The sequence below is a fragment of the Ovis aries genome, chromosome 2 (assembly GCF_016772045.2).
Source record: "Ovis aries strain OAR_USU_Benz2616 breed Rambouillet chromosome 2, ARS-UI_Ramb_v3.0, whole genome shotgun sequence".
Classification (NCBI taxonomy): Eukaryota; Metazoa; Chordata; class Mammalia; order Artiodactyla; family Bovidae; genus Ovis; species Ovis aries.
Window position 1 is genome coordinate 122,678,582 of NC_056055.1, and position 16,191 is coordinate 122,694,772.

At 40.0% G+C, this 16,191-nt stretch overlaps 2 protein-coding genes across 5 annotated transcripts in view; both read right to left on the reverse strand.

The window, feature by feature from the left end:
• Window positions 1–6,661, reverse strand: part of FAM171B (family with sequence similarity 171 member B) — an 81,441-nt gene extending 74,780 nt beyond the window's left edge. Inside the window, exon 1 of the mRNA XM_004004519.6 lies at window positions 6,343–6,661. Coding sequence (XP_004004568.2) covers window positions 6,343–6,550 — 208 coding nt within the window. The 5' untranslated portion in view covers window positions 6,551–6,661. The remainder of the gene's footprint in view (window positions 1–6,342) is intronic.
• Window positions 6,662–11,756: 5,095 nt separating this feature from the next.
• Window positions 11,757–16,191, reverse strand: part of ITGAV (integrin subunit alpha V) — a 106,238-nt gene continuing 101,803 nt past the window's right edge. For 2 of the 4 annotated variants that reach the window (XM_060408791.1, XM_060408790.1), the window contains exon 29: window positions 11,757–16,142. In XM_060408791.1, the coding sequence (XP_060264774.1) occupies window positions 15,909–16,142 (234 nt within the window). In that variant the 3' untranslated portion in view covers window positions 11,757–15,908. 4 annotated transcript variants of the gene reach the window in all.

The following is a 16,191-nucleotide window of genomic DNA, read 5'->3' on the forward strand; positions in this document are numbered from 1 at the left end:
TCCTTCCAAAGAAATCCCAAGGCTGATCTCCTTCAGAATGGACTGGTTGGATCTCCTTGCAGTCCAAGGGACTCTCAAGAGTCTTCTCCAACACCACAGTTCAAAAGCATCAATTCTTCGGCGCTCAGCCTTCTTCACAGTTCAACTCTCACATCCATACATGACCACTGCAAAAACCATAGCCTTGACTAGACGGACCTTAGTCGGCAAAGTAATGTCTCTGCTTTTGAATATGCTATCTAGGTTGGTCATAACTTTTCTTCCAAGGAGTAAGCGTCTTTTCATTTCATGGCTGCAGTCACCATCTGCAGTGATTTTGGAGCCCCCCAAAATAAAGTCTGACACTGTTTCCACTGTTTCCCCATCTATTTCCCATGAAGTGATGGGACCGGATGCCATGATCTTCATTTTCTGAATGTTGAGCTTTAAGCCAACTTTTTCACTCTCCTCTTTCACTTTCATCAAGAGGCTTTTTAGCTCCTCTTCACTTTTCTGCCGTAAGGGTGGTGTCATCTGCATATCTGATGTTATTGATGTTTCTCCCGGCAATCTTGATTCCAGCTTGTGTTTCTTCCAGTCCAGCGTTTTATATATATATATAAAATATATATATAAAATGTTGCTACTCTAAATCAAGCACCACTTTCCCCATCTAATAAACTAGCTTATTGTTTAAAAAGTGTAGTTTAGATATGTCCATTTTAATATAAATACATTTTACCGCTCCACTTCCCCTAAATCCCACATAGTAGAAATGAAAGGAACTGTGAAGGAAACAGGGACAGCAGAATTTGATCACTGTTAAAGCTGGGTGATGGGTATGACTTTATGAATACTATCCTGTTTACTTTCTATGCAATTGACATTTTCCAAGCTAAAAGGTTTAAAACTACTTATCAGTGAAATGGTATGGCCTTAAGAGAAGCAGAAGATACTAAGAAGAGGTGGCAAGAATACACAGACGAAACTATATACAATAAAGATCTTAATGACATAGAGAACCATGATGGTGTGATCGCTAACCTACAGCCAGATATCCTGGAGTGCAAAGTGAAGTGGGCCTTAGGAAGCATCATTATGAACAAAGTTAATGGAGGTTATGGAATTCCAGCTGAGCTATTTCAAGTCCTAAAAGATGATGCTGTCAAAGTGCTATGCTCAAAAGGCCAGCAAATTTGGAAATCTCAGCGGTGGCCACAGGACTGGAAAAGGTCAGTTTTCATCCCAATCTCAGAGAGGCAATGCCAAAGAATGTTCAAACTACTGCACAACTGCACTCATCTCACACACTAGCAAAGCAATGCTCAAAATTCTCCAAGCAAGGCTTCAACAGTGCATGAATTGAGAATTTCAGATGTTCAAGCTGGATTTAGAAAAGGCAGAGGAACCAAAGAGCAAATTGCCAACATCTGGTGGATCATGGAAAAAGCAAGAGAGTTCCAGAAAAACATCTGCTTCACTGACTGTGCCAAAGCCTTTGACAGTGTGGATCACAACAAACTTTGGAAAATTCTTCAAGAGATGCAAATACCAGACCACCTGACCTGCCTCCTGAGAATTCTGTATGCACGTCAAGAAGCAATAGTTAGAACTGGACATGAAACTAGACTGGTTCCAAATCGGGAAAGGAGTACATCAAGACTATATATTGTCACCCTGCTTATTTAACTTATATGCAGAGTACATCATGAGAAATGCTGGGCTGGAGGAAGCACAAGCTGGAACCAAGATTGTGAGGAGAAATATCAATAACCTCCGATATGCAGATGACACCACCCTTATGGCAGAAAATGAAGAGGAACTAAAGAGCCTCTCGATGGAAGTTAAAGAGAAGAGTGAAAAAGTTAGCTTAAAACTCAACATTGAAAAAACGAAGATCATGGACTCCAGTCCAATCATATGATGGCAAATATATGGGGAAACAATGGAAACGGTGACAGACTTTATTTTCTTGGGCTCCAAAACCACTGCAGATGCTGACGGCAGCCATGAAATTAAAAGACACTTGCTCCTTGGAAGAAAAGCTATGACCAACCTAGACAGCATATTAAAAAGCAGAGACATTACTTTGCCAACAAAGAACCATATAGTCAAAGCTATGGTTTTTCTAGTAATCATGTACGGATATGAGAGTAGGACCATAAAGAAAGGTGAGCACCAACAAATTGATATTTTTGAACCGTGACACTGGAGGAGACTCTTGAGAGTCCCTTGGACTGCAAGGAAATCAAATCAGTCAATCCTAAAGGAAATCAGTCCTGAATATTCATTGAAGGACTGATGCTGAAGCTCCAGTACTTTGGCCACCTGATGCAAAGAGTCAACTCATTAGAAAGACTCTGATGCTGGGAGAGGGTGAAGGTGAGGAGAGAAGGGGATGACAGAGGGTAAGACGGTTGGATGGCATCACTGACTCAAGGGACATGAGTTTGAGCAAGCTCTGGGAGATGGTGATGGACAGGGAGACCTAGTGTGCTGCAGTCCATGGGGTCGTAAAGAGTCAGACATGACTGAGCGAATGAACTGAATCAGTGAAACACACAATCACTGATATAAACAGTATATTAGTATAAAGACACATTTATACTGTGACAACACACCCCTCAACAAGCTTTCATTGTATGTAGAAGACTTTTATAAAAATCCGTGGAGGTTCCCTGTGGTCGCACTTCACATGGAGAATCTGAAATGGAGCTCACCATTTTCTCCAGCTCTGCTCACCCCAACCTCCAGTATGCCTCCCATCTAATAGGCCACCAGACTGGATACGATATTATTGTTTCAATTACTACCAACCCTCAAATTAATTCTTCCCTCATCCCTCAAGTATTTATTTCTAACAATTACTGGTGGAGAAGGAGAAATCAGAGCTGCTGCAGACACTAGAGAAAATAGATCTCAACTTTCGTCTTTTTTCTTGCTACTCTGAGGATGATGTTTGAGAAGTTAATGAGATAACAGATTTGTTTTTATACCTTGATTTTATAAATCTCATATTCAACTTCTTTGACGTCACTTTCTTATTTCTCAGCTATATAAAGAGACAAAACTTTTGAAAATAATAAAATCTGAAGTAAAAGTCAACAGTCAGTTTTTCTGTATGGACTTATGAAGCTCAATCATATACGCGTCACTAAACATGTCTTATTAGTTTTCTACATTTTGCCTGAGAAGGACAAATGTCTGAAAAATCAGAAGCACAATACAGAGTCAAAGAAAAAACTGCCAGGCTCAGTCAGAGCTATTTAAAGGTATATAATACCCTCCTAGGTCATAAGAGAATTATAAGTGCGCTGGGGTAAAGAATCTTGACAGAACCTAAAAAGTGGACTTAAGTATTGTTCTAGAAGTTGTCTGCAGTCAAGATAAACAGTGAAATTAGCTAAAATTAAAAGTCCAAGATAAATGTACTTTATAACCTCCTCCTATAAATATTTCTACCTACCATTTATTTTTATATGCCCCTGCTAAATTTCAGTGAAGAATTTCACAAGATGTTAAATAACATAAACTCAAAGTAAAAGAGATGCCCAATGCCAACATTAGTTTATTCATTCAAAAAACTTAATGTGTGCCTATGAGTCACATATGCCCTTCTAGGTGCTAGAAAGATATGTAATAATTCTATGTAATAATGAACAAAGCAAAGTTCATGCCCTCAGAGAGCTTACATTCTAGTAAGAGGAGACAGGTTTACAAGAAGGGCTGAGGATATTAAATGCTGTGGAGGAGAATCATTCGGAAAAGACCATGCAGATTGCTATTTAATACAATGGTCAGAAAGCTTCTCTGTTCTAGTGATATCTGAGCAAATCTGATGATGCGAAGGTCCAGAATTCCAGGCAGAGAAAATGAAAAGCACAAACATCCCACGCCAGAGCCCACTTGCCAACGGAAGAAGCAGAGAGAGAGTGTGGCCCCAGCACTCAGTTAGGGAGACAGCCAAGGGACACAGGAAGGAGGCGGACATAGAGGATGCAGGCCTTTGAAGGCCATTTTCAGGGTCTGGGCATCTAGTCTGAGAGCCATGGGAAGCCACTGTGGGACTGTGAGCTGAAATGGTCCTATTTAATATTTTTTTAAAAGATTACTAACTGTGTGAGGAGAACAGAGAGTAGAGGAACAAAGGTTGAAGCAGGAAGACCAGTTCAATCTAGATCACAATGTGCTCAGAGGAATATTTTACCTTCTTTGTGTACAGGTTGTGTTTCATTCGGCAGCCCAGTGTGTGTGTTAGTCGCTCAGTTCTGTCCGACTCCCTGTGACCCCACGGACTGTAACCCGCCAGGCTTCTCTGTCCCTGAGATTCTCCAGGCAAGAATACTGGAGTGGATTGCCGTTCCCTTCTCCAGAGATGCAACCCAATATCTCTAACTAAAACAGCAATCAACTGAATTGCTCTCCTAGTTGGCACTGCCTTAGAGAGGTAGTTTTTGAGGGAAATGCAAGAGTCATATTACTTTTCAGGCTCTAGTCTGATCTGTTGGCTAGTGGTTCCTTTATCTCCATTAGTCTAACAGGTAAATATGCTCCTAAACTGCATTTCCCTCCAAATAATCCTTTTCAAAAATATTCTATCCCAAATACCAGAAAGCAAATATTTTCACATGCATGCAGAATACAGAAGTTTCTCATATTATTTCACAACGGCAGTAGTCAAAACCCATGTTACAAATATTTCTGAAAGATAAATCCAAATAAAAATATACTGTAAACCATAGTTCATCTCTACTCTCAGACTTCTGTTCCGTAATTTATGAAATCATGAAGACAGGCTCTCAGTCACTCTCCTATCTCTCATTTCCTTAAATTCAGCGAACATTGTGTCTAACAGCTGCCTCACTGAAGCCCTGTGGTTAGCAATGCCCGTTATAAAAAGCCAGGAAGGAAAACCACCACCCTCCGCACACCTTTCAGGACTCTCAGCCATGCTCAAGTGTTATTAATTGGTTTAAAAGGGTGTCAGGAATACATGCTTTCCTCCACACTGTGGTGATTTCATCCTTTGCTCAGAGCACTCTGATAAATTAAATCATCCTGGCTGTGTCAGGAATCGCAGCTGGTGTTGCCAGAGTACTGCTCTTTGAGGATGAACAAGCAGTAAAAAAATAAGATACTGAACCCTACTCTTCAAAAATCTCATTTTCAGCATCTTGTATGATGTTACTAGTTAGGATTTTAAAGCAAAATTAAATGTTACAATTCATTTTGGTTTTGCAGAAACCTAAGTCCACTTGCCAAAAAAACTGATGGCTTTTTTTCTTTCCAAATAGCAGGCAGCTTCTACAGTAGGGAAGGGAACTGGGGTGGGGGGTGGGGAGAAGCTATTAAAATGGACAATCCCGCTTTTTGCTTACCGGTGGAGACTTAATGGAGGGGAACCAGGCAGGAACGGAGGGACTGTTACAGCTACAGATACTGAAAGGGACTTCCTCACCCTCACCGAATAGTGCGGAGAATCTGCCTCATTACCTCCTACTAACAAGGAAGGAGATTCCCCTCTCTGGGGGCAGGCTTTGCTATACCAACATCCACTACAGACTTGATCTCAACCACCCCCTCTCTCCTTTTCCCTTTCCTTCAATCACAAACTCCCATTTCATTTTTGGTTTGTTTCATTTTTATTAAACAGAAGACGTTCTTGCAAACTGCCTTAAAACCATTCCCAGCATAAGAAGAGATAGAAATAAATAATAAACTAAATCAAGATTTTTCTCTAGAGCCAAATTTAAATATACAGGCGGAGCCAGATGATGAAAAGGGGTGTGTGGGTGTCTATCGCAAAATTTTTCAGTCTCCAGGAGAGAAAACGTTACAGAACAGAAGGCTAAAGGGATGTGAGAACCGTGTGTGTGTGTGTGTGTGTGTGTGTGTGTGTGTGTCTGTGTATGTGTAACTCATTCCCAGGCTAAAAGGATTTGAGAACCGTGTGTGTGTGCGTGTGTGTGTGTATGTGTGTAACTCATTCCCAGGCTAAAAGGATTTGAGAACCGTGTGTGTGTGTGTGTGTGTGTGTACACACAATCATCCCCAGGGCAGAGGGAAAATTCAGGAAGGGAGAAGAAAAGGATCAATCGAGGCAGTCTCTCAATCCCATCCCTCCCGACCCCTCCCCACCCCACTGCAGTGCTCTGCGCTTACCAAAAAGCTCATCACCCAAAGGGCAGATTCCCGAAACCAAAGCAAAGCCTCAGTCCTGGGGCAGGCAGGCTGGGGAGATGGGGGGTGGGTAGAGACAGGCGATGGAAAACCATCTGGCTAGGGATTGCGCGAGGCGGCCAGCGAAATCAGAAACAGTCGCCGGTGGAGATGGAAAGGCAGGGCCGGGCTCCTGGGACCTACCTGGAGCAGCGGCTGTAGAGGATGCCCCGGGCACCTCCGGCCTCTCTTCCTCAGCTTCCTCCCGCTGCCGTTGCTGCTGCTGGATGAGGCTGAGGTCGGAGCGGCTGAGCTCGGCTCTGGCGGCCGCGGGGACCAGCCTCGCCTTCAGCAGCACCGCGGCCAGGCCGAGGAGCAGGGTGCAGGGGACGCGCCGGCTGAGCCTCGCCATGGCCGAGAGCCAGAGGGCCGCGGCGGCATATTGCGGAGCTGCGCGCGGCAGCGGGCGCCAGGGCTGCGGGCTCCGGCTGCGCCCGCCCGCTCGCGCCCCCTCGCGCAGTCTGCCTCGCACACGCTCAGCAGGAGGAGGCCGCAGAGGCGGAGGGGACGCCGCGGGAGGAGGAGGGGGAAGCTAGCATCCTCGCGCACGTGATGCGGGAGGCGGGACGAACCCGGCGCCAGGGACCGCGGCTCCGCGGTCAACCCGGGGCTGGGCTGCTCCGAGGGCGCGCACGCGGCGGGGTGCTGGGGCTCCGTGCGACTGGTGGCCTCCGAGGGTAAACGGAAAAGGAGAGCCTTTCAGGGGACTGGCAGACCAGGTCCTCCAGCCCCTACCGAGACACAGAAATTTTGCAGAAAGTGGAATAAAATTCCCTTCACCTGACCGCAAAGAAGAGCAGGTGATATTAACATATTGATTACCCTCCTACAACACGCGAGGCTGCACCAACGAATCCAAAAGCCAGGTCTCTTAACCATATGGGCTTTGGGGCACCGCGGCCATCATTGCTTAGCTCGAAATTAAACTACAGTTCTCCAGATTTTGATTAAACTTACTTTTTCTTCCCAAGTTGAATTTTCTTTCCGTATCATAAAATGTCCTTAATTACATTTTGTCTAGTTATAGTCTACAGTTTTCATTTGCTCAATGTTTTTCTAAATGCTTACGAGGTGCTTACCGCGTGCGTTCCAGTATTTTGATCAGGATTTGAATAAGCAAGATAGAATCCCTGCGTTCTATGAGCTCACTAGCTGTTAGGGCAGAGGAATATAAAAACAAATTATAACCCAAGGTGATGAAGAAACACTACATACAACACGCAGAAATTACATCAAATTGGAAGAAATTAACAATGTGGTATATGGAAGGGGGCTATGAAACAATAGGAGAGGTGGAGTTTAAAGATTACGAGTTCCACACATAGGTCATCCAAAAGGTGGAGATGTGTGTGTGTGCGAGAGTGTGCACATACACCTAGAGGTTAACAGTGCAGTGTGCTTGGAAAATTGTAAACAATGATTGTCATAGAGTGACAGTGTTTTAGATTGAAAAAGGACAGTGGAGATCAGGTCATTAAAAAAAAAAGCAAACTTGTATAGTACATAGTGTGGAGGCACTGTTCAGGCACCTTATATACATTAACTCTTTACATTAACCTTAAAGAAGGCTGAACACGATGAATTGATGCTTTTGAACTGCGGTACTGGTGAAGACTCTTGAGTCCTTTGCACAGCAAGGAAATCAAACTAGTCAATCCTAAAGGAAATCAACCATGGATTCACTGGAAGGACTGATGCTGAAGTTGAAGCTCCAATACGTTGGCCACCTGATGCAAAGTCAACTCTGCAAAGACTGTGATGCTGGGGAAAATTGAGGGCAAGTGGAGAGGGGGGCAACAGAAGATGAGATGGCTGAATGGCCATCACTAACTCAAAGGACGTGAGTTTGAGCAAACTCAGAGGTAGTGAAGCCTGGTGTGTGCAGTTCATGGGGTCACAGAGTCAGACATGACTTAGTGACTGAACAACATTAACCTTGAATGTTACTTAAGGAAACTAAAATTTACACTGCAAGTGATTATGAAATAGTGAAAGAAATTAATCAGGGAAGGGACTTGCTGCCAGTCTGTTTCAAAGGATCACTATGCTATCAGTATGGAAGATGGATTTTAGAGGGGTAGATTGGCGGAGAGGAGGCTGGTGTAGTGGTGTTTGTGAAAGCCAGTGAGAAAATACCAGGCTAGTGAGATTGGAAAGGAGAGGAAAGGTGTAGGAAAAAAGAGTGGGAGATTCCGTACGTAGGGCTAGATCAGCAGACATGGTTTATTGGTATGGAGAAGTGAGGTATGTGCAGTATGATTCACATGGCCAAACAGATTTTGGCTTTTTCAAGATTAGCTGGTACTACTGACTACAGAATCGTGGTAAACCATGGCTTGGTTAGCTGTAGTCTCTGCATTTGGAGTACCTCTAGGACATGTCATCATATAATGTGAATGCGATCTATGACATCACTTCCTTTACCTTCATACTAGATTCAGCTGATCTGGCTGACTGGACAGTCCCTTTCCACACTCACCACTCTTTTGTGTTCCTCCCAATTTTCCCAACATGCTGGAAAAGAACAAATTTCTCACTAGTGGAAAATTATTTGGTCAAAGATATGAAACTGGTTCCATAAAAAATAACAGGCATTGTACACACGTTATCGCATTCTACAAATTAGCTCTCGTTTTCCTTTTCTTTTGGAAAAGACTGATGCTGGGAAGGATGGAGGGCAAGGAGAGAAGGGGGTGACCGAAGATTAGACAGTTGGATGGTATCAGCGACTCAATGGACTCAAGTTTGAGCAAACTCCAGGAAACAGTGGAGGTCAGAGGAGCCTGGCATGCTGCAGTCCATGAGGTTGCAAAAAGTCGGACATAACTTAGTGATGAACAGCATCCTGTTTAGTAAATGGAAACACTGAAGATCAGAGCAGCAACTGTCTTGCCCAAGGCAATACTAATATGTGCCTTTACCTTTCCACAATGCTTGAAACTTCAAATGAGCTTACATTGTTTCTTAGTGATTTTTAGACAAAAATAAACTCGATGGCCTACAATTTTTGGAAGAGAAATGCCAAAATGAGGGCCCTCACACTAAATACCACTATTCCATCATGGCTTTGCCTCACCTGTAAAAGCAGGAGCTACTGGGGGGTGAGGTGAGGCTTGAATGCAGTCTTTAATTAATCAGGCTGTTTGTGTTGCATTTTCTTTCCAACTTACCTCTGCTCTTGGAGAGAAAAAAGGGAGAAAATGGAAATGGCTCCAGAATCCTGACTAGCACATCAGAAGGAAAGGAATATTGCCAGAATTTTGTCATCCTGCCTTATGGTGGCCAAGTCATCTTTAATATATTAGAGACTGACCTTCCAGAGGCAAAGTTGCTGATTTCACAGCTACCAATGGAGGAGGAAGGGTGTGAAACCCGTCAATAATACAGACTATTTGAAGAAATAAGATTAATCAAGATGGTTTTTAAATGACTTTTAAATGCTCCATTATGCATAGCTTATGCTTTATTTTTGTGCAATATACAAAAGCCATATTATTTGACGCAATCAGGGCTAGTAGTTGGTGAATCAAAAAAGTAGGTCAAGGGACAAAATCAATGTAAACATATTTTAAAAGAAGCAGATATATATTCACTTATCAACCTTTTGATGTAGAGTTAATAATTGTTTTTTAACCAAACCCCAAGGGTTTGAAGTAGTAAACCACAATTACAATGCATGGCTATTACTTGAAGTTTTCGGTAAAGTGGAGGTTCTTAAAAACTCTTGTCAAGCAATTTGAATGGCAACTTCTTCTATTTGTAATTTCTCTCCAATTTTACAATTTCCTCACCCACTTTTTTTTATAGAAAAATATTTTATTTAAATTTATATTTCATCCATTCCTTCTAACACATAGAACTGCCAAAAAAACAATTGTGTAAACAAACATAACTGACCTTCATCATAGATACAGGCCAACTGATGGAGACAAAACCAAGCGGATGTTGACGAAGGGGTGTCCTGCCAATTGCATGTACTTTACCTGTCAGCCAGTGTGTTTTACAAAGGAATGGAAGATGCTAGTTAATCTAGGAAATTATTTTCAGTTCTTAATCCATAATACCATTCAAGTTTATGGTGTTATTCAGTCGCTAAGTCATGTCTGACTCTGTGACCCCATAGACTACAGCACACCAGGCTCCTGTGTCTTCCTTTCTCTCAGAGTTTGCTCAAATTCATGTCCGTTGAGTCAGTGATGCTATCTAACCAGCTCATCCTCTGCCACCCCCTTCTTCCTTTGCCTTCAATCTTTCCCAGCATCAGGGTCTTTTCCAGAGTTGGCTCTTTGCATCAGGTGGCCAAAGTATTGGAGCTTCAGCAACAGTCCTTCAATGAATATTCAGGACTGATTTCCTTTAGGATTGACTGGTTTGATCTCCTTGCAGTCCAAGGGACTCTCAGGAGTCTTCTCCAGTACAATTCAAAAGCATCACTTCTCCAATGCTCAGCCTTCTTTATGGTCCAACTCTCACATATAATGTAATCACTAATGTTAGAACTTTGTTTTTATTAATATACTGCAGGAGCCGTCAGAAAGCAGAGTATAATACCATATGTATCTATATAATAATTCTTCCCTGCTTAAGATCTCCTGGTACTTCACTATTGCTCTTAGCAAAACATCCAAAATCCCCAACAAACTGACAAAGCCCTTTACAATATATCCTTTGACTATGCAGGCTCATCTTTTGATTATTTCCTATATAAATACAGAGATGGGGGTTCTTGAGAAGAGAGAAGGGAAGGGAAGGGTGTATTTTATTCCCTTGAGCTAGAACTGAATTATTTGGGTTGCAGATACTTATTTCCTCTGCCTGGACCTCTACTCCCTCATGTCTTTAAATGACAAGCCCCCACAGACACTGAAGGTTAGCTTATATATTACCTTCCTGAGGCTACTTTGCCTAATATCCTTAGCTTTGATTAGGAACCCCTGCTATGAACTTTCACAACACCTCTTCTTTCCCCTTAGGACTCTTATTACATAAAATGGATATTTTCTTGCCTGTATCCTCACTAGTGTAGGTTCCACAAAGACCAGGGCCATCATGTTCACAGCTTTATCTCCAGTTCCTGCCACAAGGCCCAACACCGATTGTTTGAGAACTTGGTTGATTAAATCAATAAATCAAAATTTTTCTTACTTGAGCAGCTATGTTTATTACAGAAAGGTGACAGGCACATAGATAGATTTCAATTTTTTATGAATTTTTATTGGAATATAGTTACTTTACAATGTTGGGTTAGTTTCTGCTGTACAGAAACCTGTTACATATACCCCTCGTTTTTTGGATTTCCTTCCCATTTACGTCACCACAGAGCACTGAGTTAGAGTTCTCTAAGCTATACAGTAGGTTCTCATTAGTGATCTATTTTATACACAGTGTCAATAGTGTGTATATGTCAACCTCCACCTCCCAACTAACACTCCTAAGAATTGGGACTTTTAAAGAGGCGTGCCACCTCTTTGAGGTCATCCGTTTAGTGCATTGTTGCTGGCTCCTGTGATTAAAAAAACAACATCACAGAAGGAAAATATAACATCCACGCACAAAAGTGGCACCACATGCTCAAGTTTATTGAACAGACACAAGTTACACATTGGAAACTAATAAGAAGAACACTGTACCAGTTTTCACTAACTCAAATCAAGTTAGCAAATCACAAATTTTAGAACACACTCATTTTATGCCTCACCCAATGTGGGTGATCACAAGAGAGCTAAAGAAAGAAAATGACTTTCTATGTTACCTAGGTAGGAAATTAATTGATATACACAACTTCCAAGTAACTTTAAGATACTGCAAAGTGTTTCAAAACTACCAGGGAACAGTTCATGTCCAGCCTGAAATAAATTGTAGGATGAATAAAGGGTAGAAGGACCTTTTAGGGGCAAATAACTTCATTCATATATCCATCTCAGAATCCCTCCTTCCTGCTAACAAAAATACTAATAAATTCTTTTAGATTAGGTTTACTAAATTAGACTTTGAAATATCTAGGTTTGGTTACATTGTTATATTGCACTTGAGAAGAACGACAGCGAAAAAATCAAAGATTCAGTACCTCTGCCAAGAAATTCATTATGTGTGAGAAATTACAATGAAATACAAGCATACATGCATGCTACATGATACGTTCACTGTCCAAACTAGCCTACCAACAAGTTAAAAGAAATATTCTCTACAACACTAAGCATTACATCATTTCATTCTCTATTTTTGATCTTATATTCAATTTTCAAATATTGCATTTTTCTTATTAATCCAACTATCACATATATAAGCTATCCAAGAGCAGTAACACAGTGATACTGAGATAAGGAACAGTTGTACACAAATATTCCAAGAATGGCTTATTCTTTGCAAGCTCAACACTACATTCTGTAACACAGGAACATCTATCAATTTACAGACTGTATCCTTTATAAAAAACCTGCTGATCTTATACACTATACTTTTGCCACATAAATCTCTCTTAGGGTTGATTCACTATCAGAAATCTTTCACATCCTCTTAAAGAAGTCAGTATAGCCTCTAAGACTTCAATTTTCTCTTTATATAAAGTATTAATGAAAATTTACTATGAATAATTAGTTTCAAAACAGGTAGAATTGTGGCACTAATATTTTGATTAACTGTTTTACAACTCAGTATTAAGAACTTAATCAGAATTACAATACTCACTAATTACAACAGAAAGGTAAAGGGAAGAAAAGGAAAGAGCATCCCTCACACACGTTTCTCAAAATATTAAGTCTGAAATAAATGCCTACATAAGAAATCAACAACATAATCAATGTCTTACCAATATCAAATGTTTTATGATATTCCCAACTCCAACGATATGTGATTTCTTAAACTGAATCAGATTATAAGAATTTTACAGTCAAAGTAGCTTTCAGTTCTCAATAAATCAAATACAGCAGTGATTATTTCTTGACATTTTACCCAAAACATTTATGTTACTTTAATCCCAACATTTTGCCAAATATTTTCTTCAAAGGCTAGGTTTTTAGTCTTCAAAGACTAGACTACCATATTTTTGTAGAGATAATTTTTTTTAAAAGAAAACACTATTGCTTTAAACTACAGTTCACAAGAACAATTTAAAACAACATGTTAATTTTCATGACAGGACCCCAAGTCTCCTCCAGTCTAATGCTCTCCCAACTGAGCTCTCTTGGCTCCTCCTTCAATCTCATAAAAGATTCTATCTTGAGAGAAGAGGCCATAAAAGGAACAGACTGTGCAAAAGCAAACAGGAACATTTAACTTTTCGCAAGAGTGACTTTCTATCCAACAGGTATTTTCAGGAATGACCGCTATTAGATGGGAAAAAGGGGAGGGAAATGCTGTTCTAGACCAACTTAGCAACTGTCTTGGGGCAGGCACTAGGATAAAAAATGTTTTACTTAAAAAACTTCAAATTTATTGGTAACAAAAATACTTATTGTGTATGACTACCTACGATGTTTTAAGCTACTAGTAAAATCTATATTACAACACCGATTAATTTTCAAAATCACTAAAGCTAAATATAGGGTCTTGTCAATGTTCTAACTTGTACAACTCACCTACATATGCCTCTATTTTATGAATGTATTCTAGTTTAGCCACTTGTGTAGGGAGTTATAACACAAGCCATGGCAAGAAAATTTCAATTATTTTTAAAACATGGAAAAATATTCAATTATCTAAGGGAAATATTTATCATCGCCTAATGAAGGCAGTAGTTAAAAAGCTATTGAACTCTCAATTTCTAATGCAAAACATGATGTAATTACACAAAAATAGGTATAATTAACAGTTATCCCCAGGCCTGGAGGAACTGTGAATAATTCACATAATCTTATAGAAGATTCATCACCCTACAGACTTAAAAAACTACAACTTGCCACCTGTACAGGTTTTCTTTAAAAATCCTAGAAAAGTAGTTTATATTAGTAAAACTAAAAAAATTTTAAAAGGTTTCCAAATAACTTGAATTGCCTATAAAATAACCTCTAAGAAGTTATTATGATAGCTGAGACTGGTTTTACATGTTATACCTGGTTTCAACTGAGGTAATATCCATGTGAGTAGCATCATGCTATTGCTAGAAGTAAACCAGTGAGCTACCTTAAGAATTTCAATTCCATGCATCTCTCGTGGGATTCGGAGGTTGAGTGCATTCTTATAAATTGTAAAGTTTTCTCATTGATCTTGACACATTCTCAATAATAGTTTTGAAAATATAAGGAAAAATACATATATAGGAGGAAAATAAATTAATCCCAACTAAAAACTCTTGCCCTAATCTAAGAACAAACTATTCGATAAGCAACTCTGTCAAAGAACTACATAGCCTTTTAATTTAAATGCTTTTTTTTCTGGTATTGTCTACAGCCATACTAATGCAATAGAATATACTTTGGAAACAATTTCTAATTCCATATAGCTTCAAGCATCATGATGTTTAGCAGAAATTAAACAATTACACAAAAGAGGCAATTTTGATTATAAAACTAATTTTTAGTATAAGTTGACTTAAAGGATTTGAAATATAACTTGTGTGTTTATTAGTCGCTCAGTCAAGTCCAATTCTATGTGACGCCATGGACTGTAGCCTGCCAGACTCCTCTATCCATGGAATTTTTCAGGCAAGAGAACTCCAATACTGGAGTGGGTTGCCATGCCCTTCTCCAGGGAATCTTGACCCAGGGTTGGAACCCACATCTCCTGCATTGCAGGTAGATTCTTTACTGCTGAGCTACCAGGAAAAACTAATTTTTTAGTATAAGTTGACTTAAAGGATTTGAAATAGAATTTAAACTTACACAAAATAAAATGTAATCAAATGGACTGTGGATAAAAATATAAATAAAAGTTTAATAGCATGTACTCAATTTTCACATTAAAACAAAAATCTGTACCTTTGCAGTTACAAGAAAGAGTTTTGATGGGATCATGCTTTGTTCTTTTTTTAAAGTCCTACCACATAGGTAATATTAAAATCCAAGTTTATACAGCTATTAAGTAAGCTTGAAAACTCAAGTGTAGTGTAATGTGTATTAACATTATGTATCTGCACAAAAGATGTGGATCCTAAGGTCCAAATTTGGATTGCTTTAAAACAACAAAAACAACGACAAACGAAATCCAACATACAAAATCAGAAACAGTAATTGTAGGAGGTACTATTTTAGATAAAGTGGTAACTCAGGCACTATCTTATGTACACTGAAGAAGACCTATCACTTGAAATGTTATTATTTAAATACCTAAAAACACAAGTCAGTAGGTGTATTAAATGTATGTCTGAACTTAATCAGGATGACAAATATTGCTCTCACTTTGTGGTTAACACCAATGGGCACCATCAGCAGTACAGTCTTGGAATTTTATTCCTCAGGAAGGAAATTAAAATCTCAACTAAAGTTGGAACTTCTAATGGATCAGGATGTAGCGTAACCTAAAAATTACAGTTAAGTTTCTGAGTTTCCTTCACCATTTTCATGAGGCTGAAGCTGTTCCCTTTCTTGCTCTTCTTGAGGTGGCCGTACACGCTTAAAAAAGCCCATCTGTCAGTTGAAAAAAAAATAAAACTAACATCACTGCTACATCAATGAAGAATACAGAAAGTATTCTGAGTGACCATAATAAGGCCAAGAAAATTTAAAATGGTACCAAGTTCAACTTTTCTTCCTTCAAATGATAAGCAGTGCTCATCATATATCATCATTAAAGGTCCAACTCCTCTGTCCCTCCCTTTTTTCTTCTCTCCCTCTTCTTTTCTTCTGCTTCCCCTTCCTCCCTCTCTTCCTAAGTCCATCACTTACCCTGTACATTACGAAAACTAAAACAGCCAGTAACAACAATCCTGCTAGAACTGCTAAAATGATCACCCACACAGGTACAGGCATGGGTGCTGGCTGAATGCCCCAGGTGACATTTGTGGTAACCTGTTGGGGAGAAAAAAATTCTTGAGTCTTAAAAACAGTTCACTGAGTT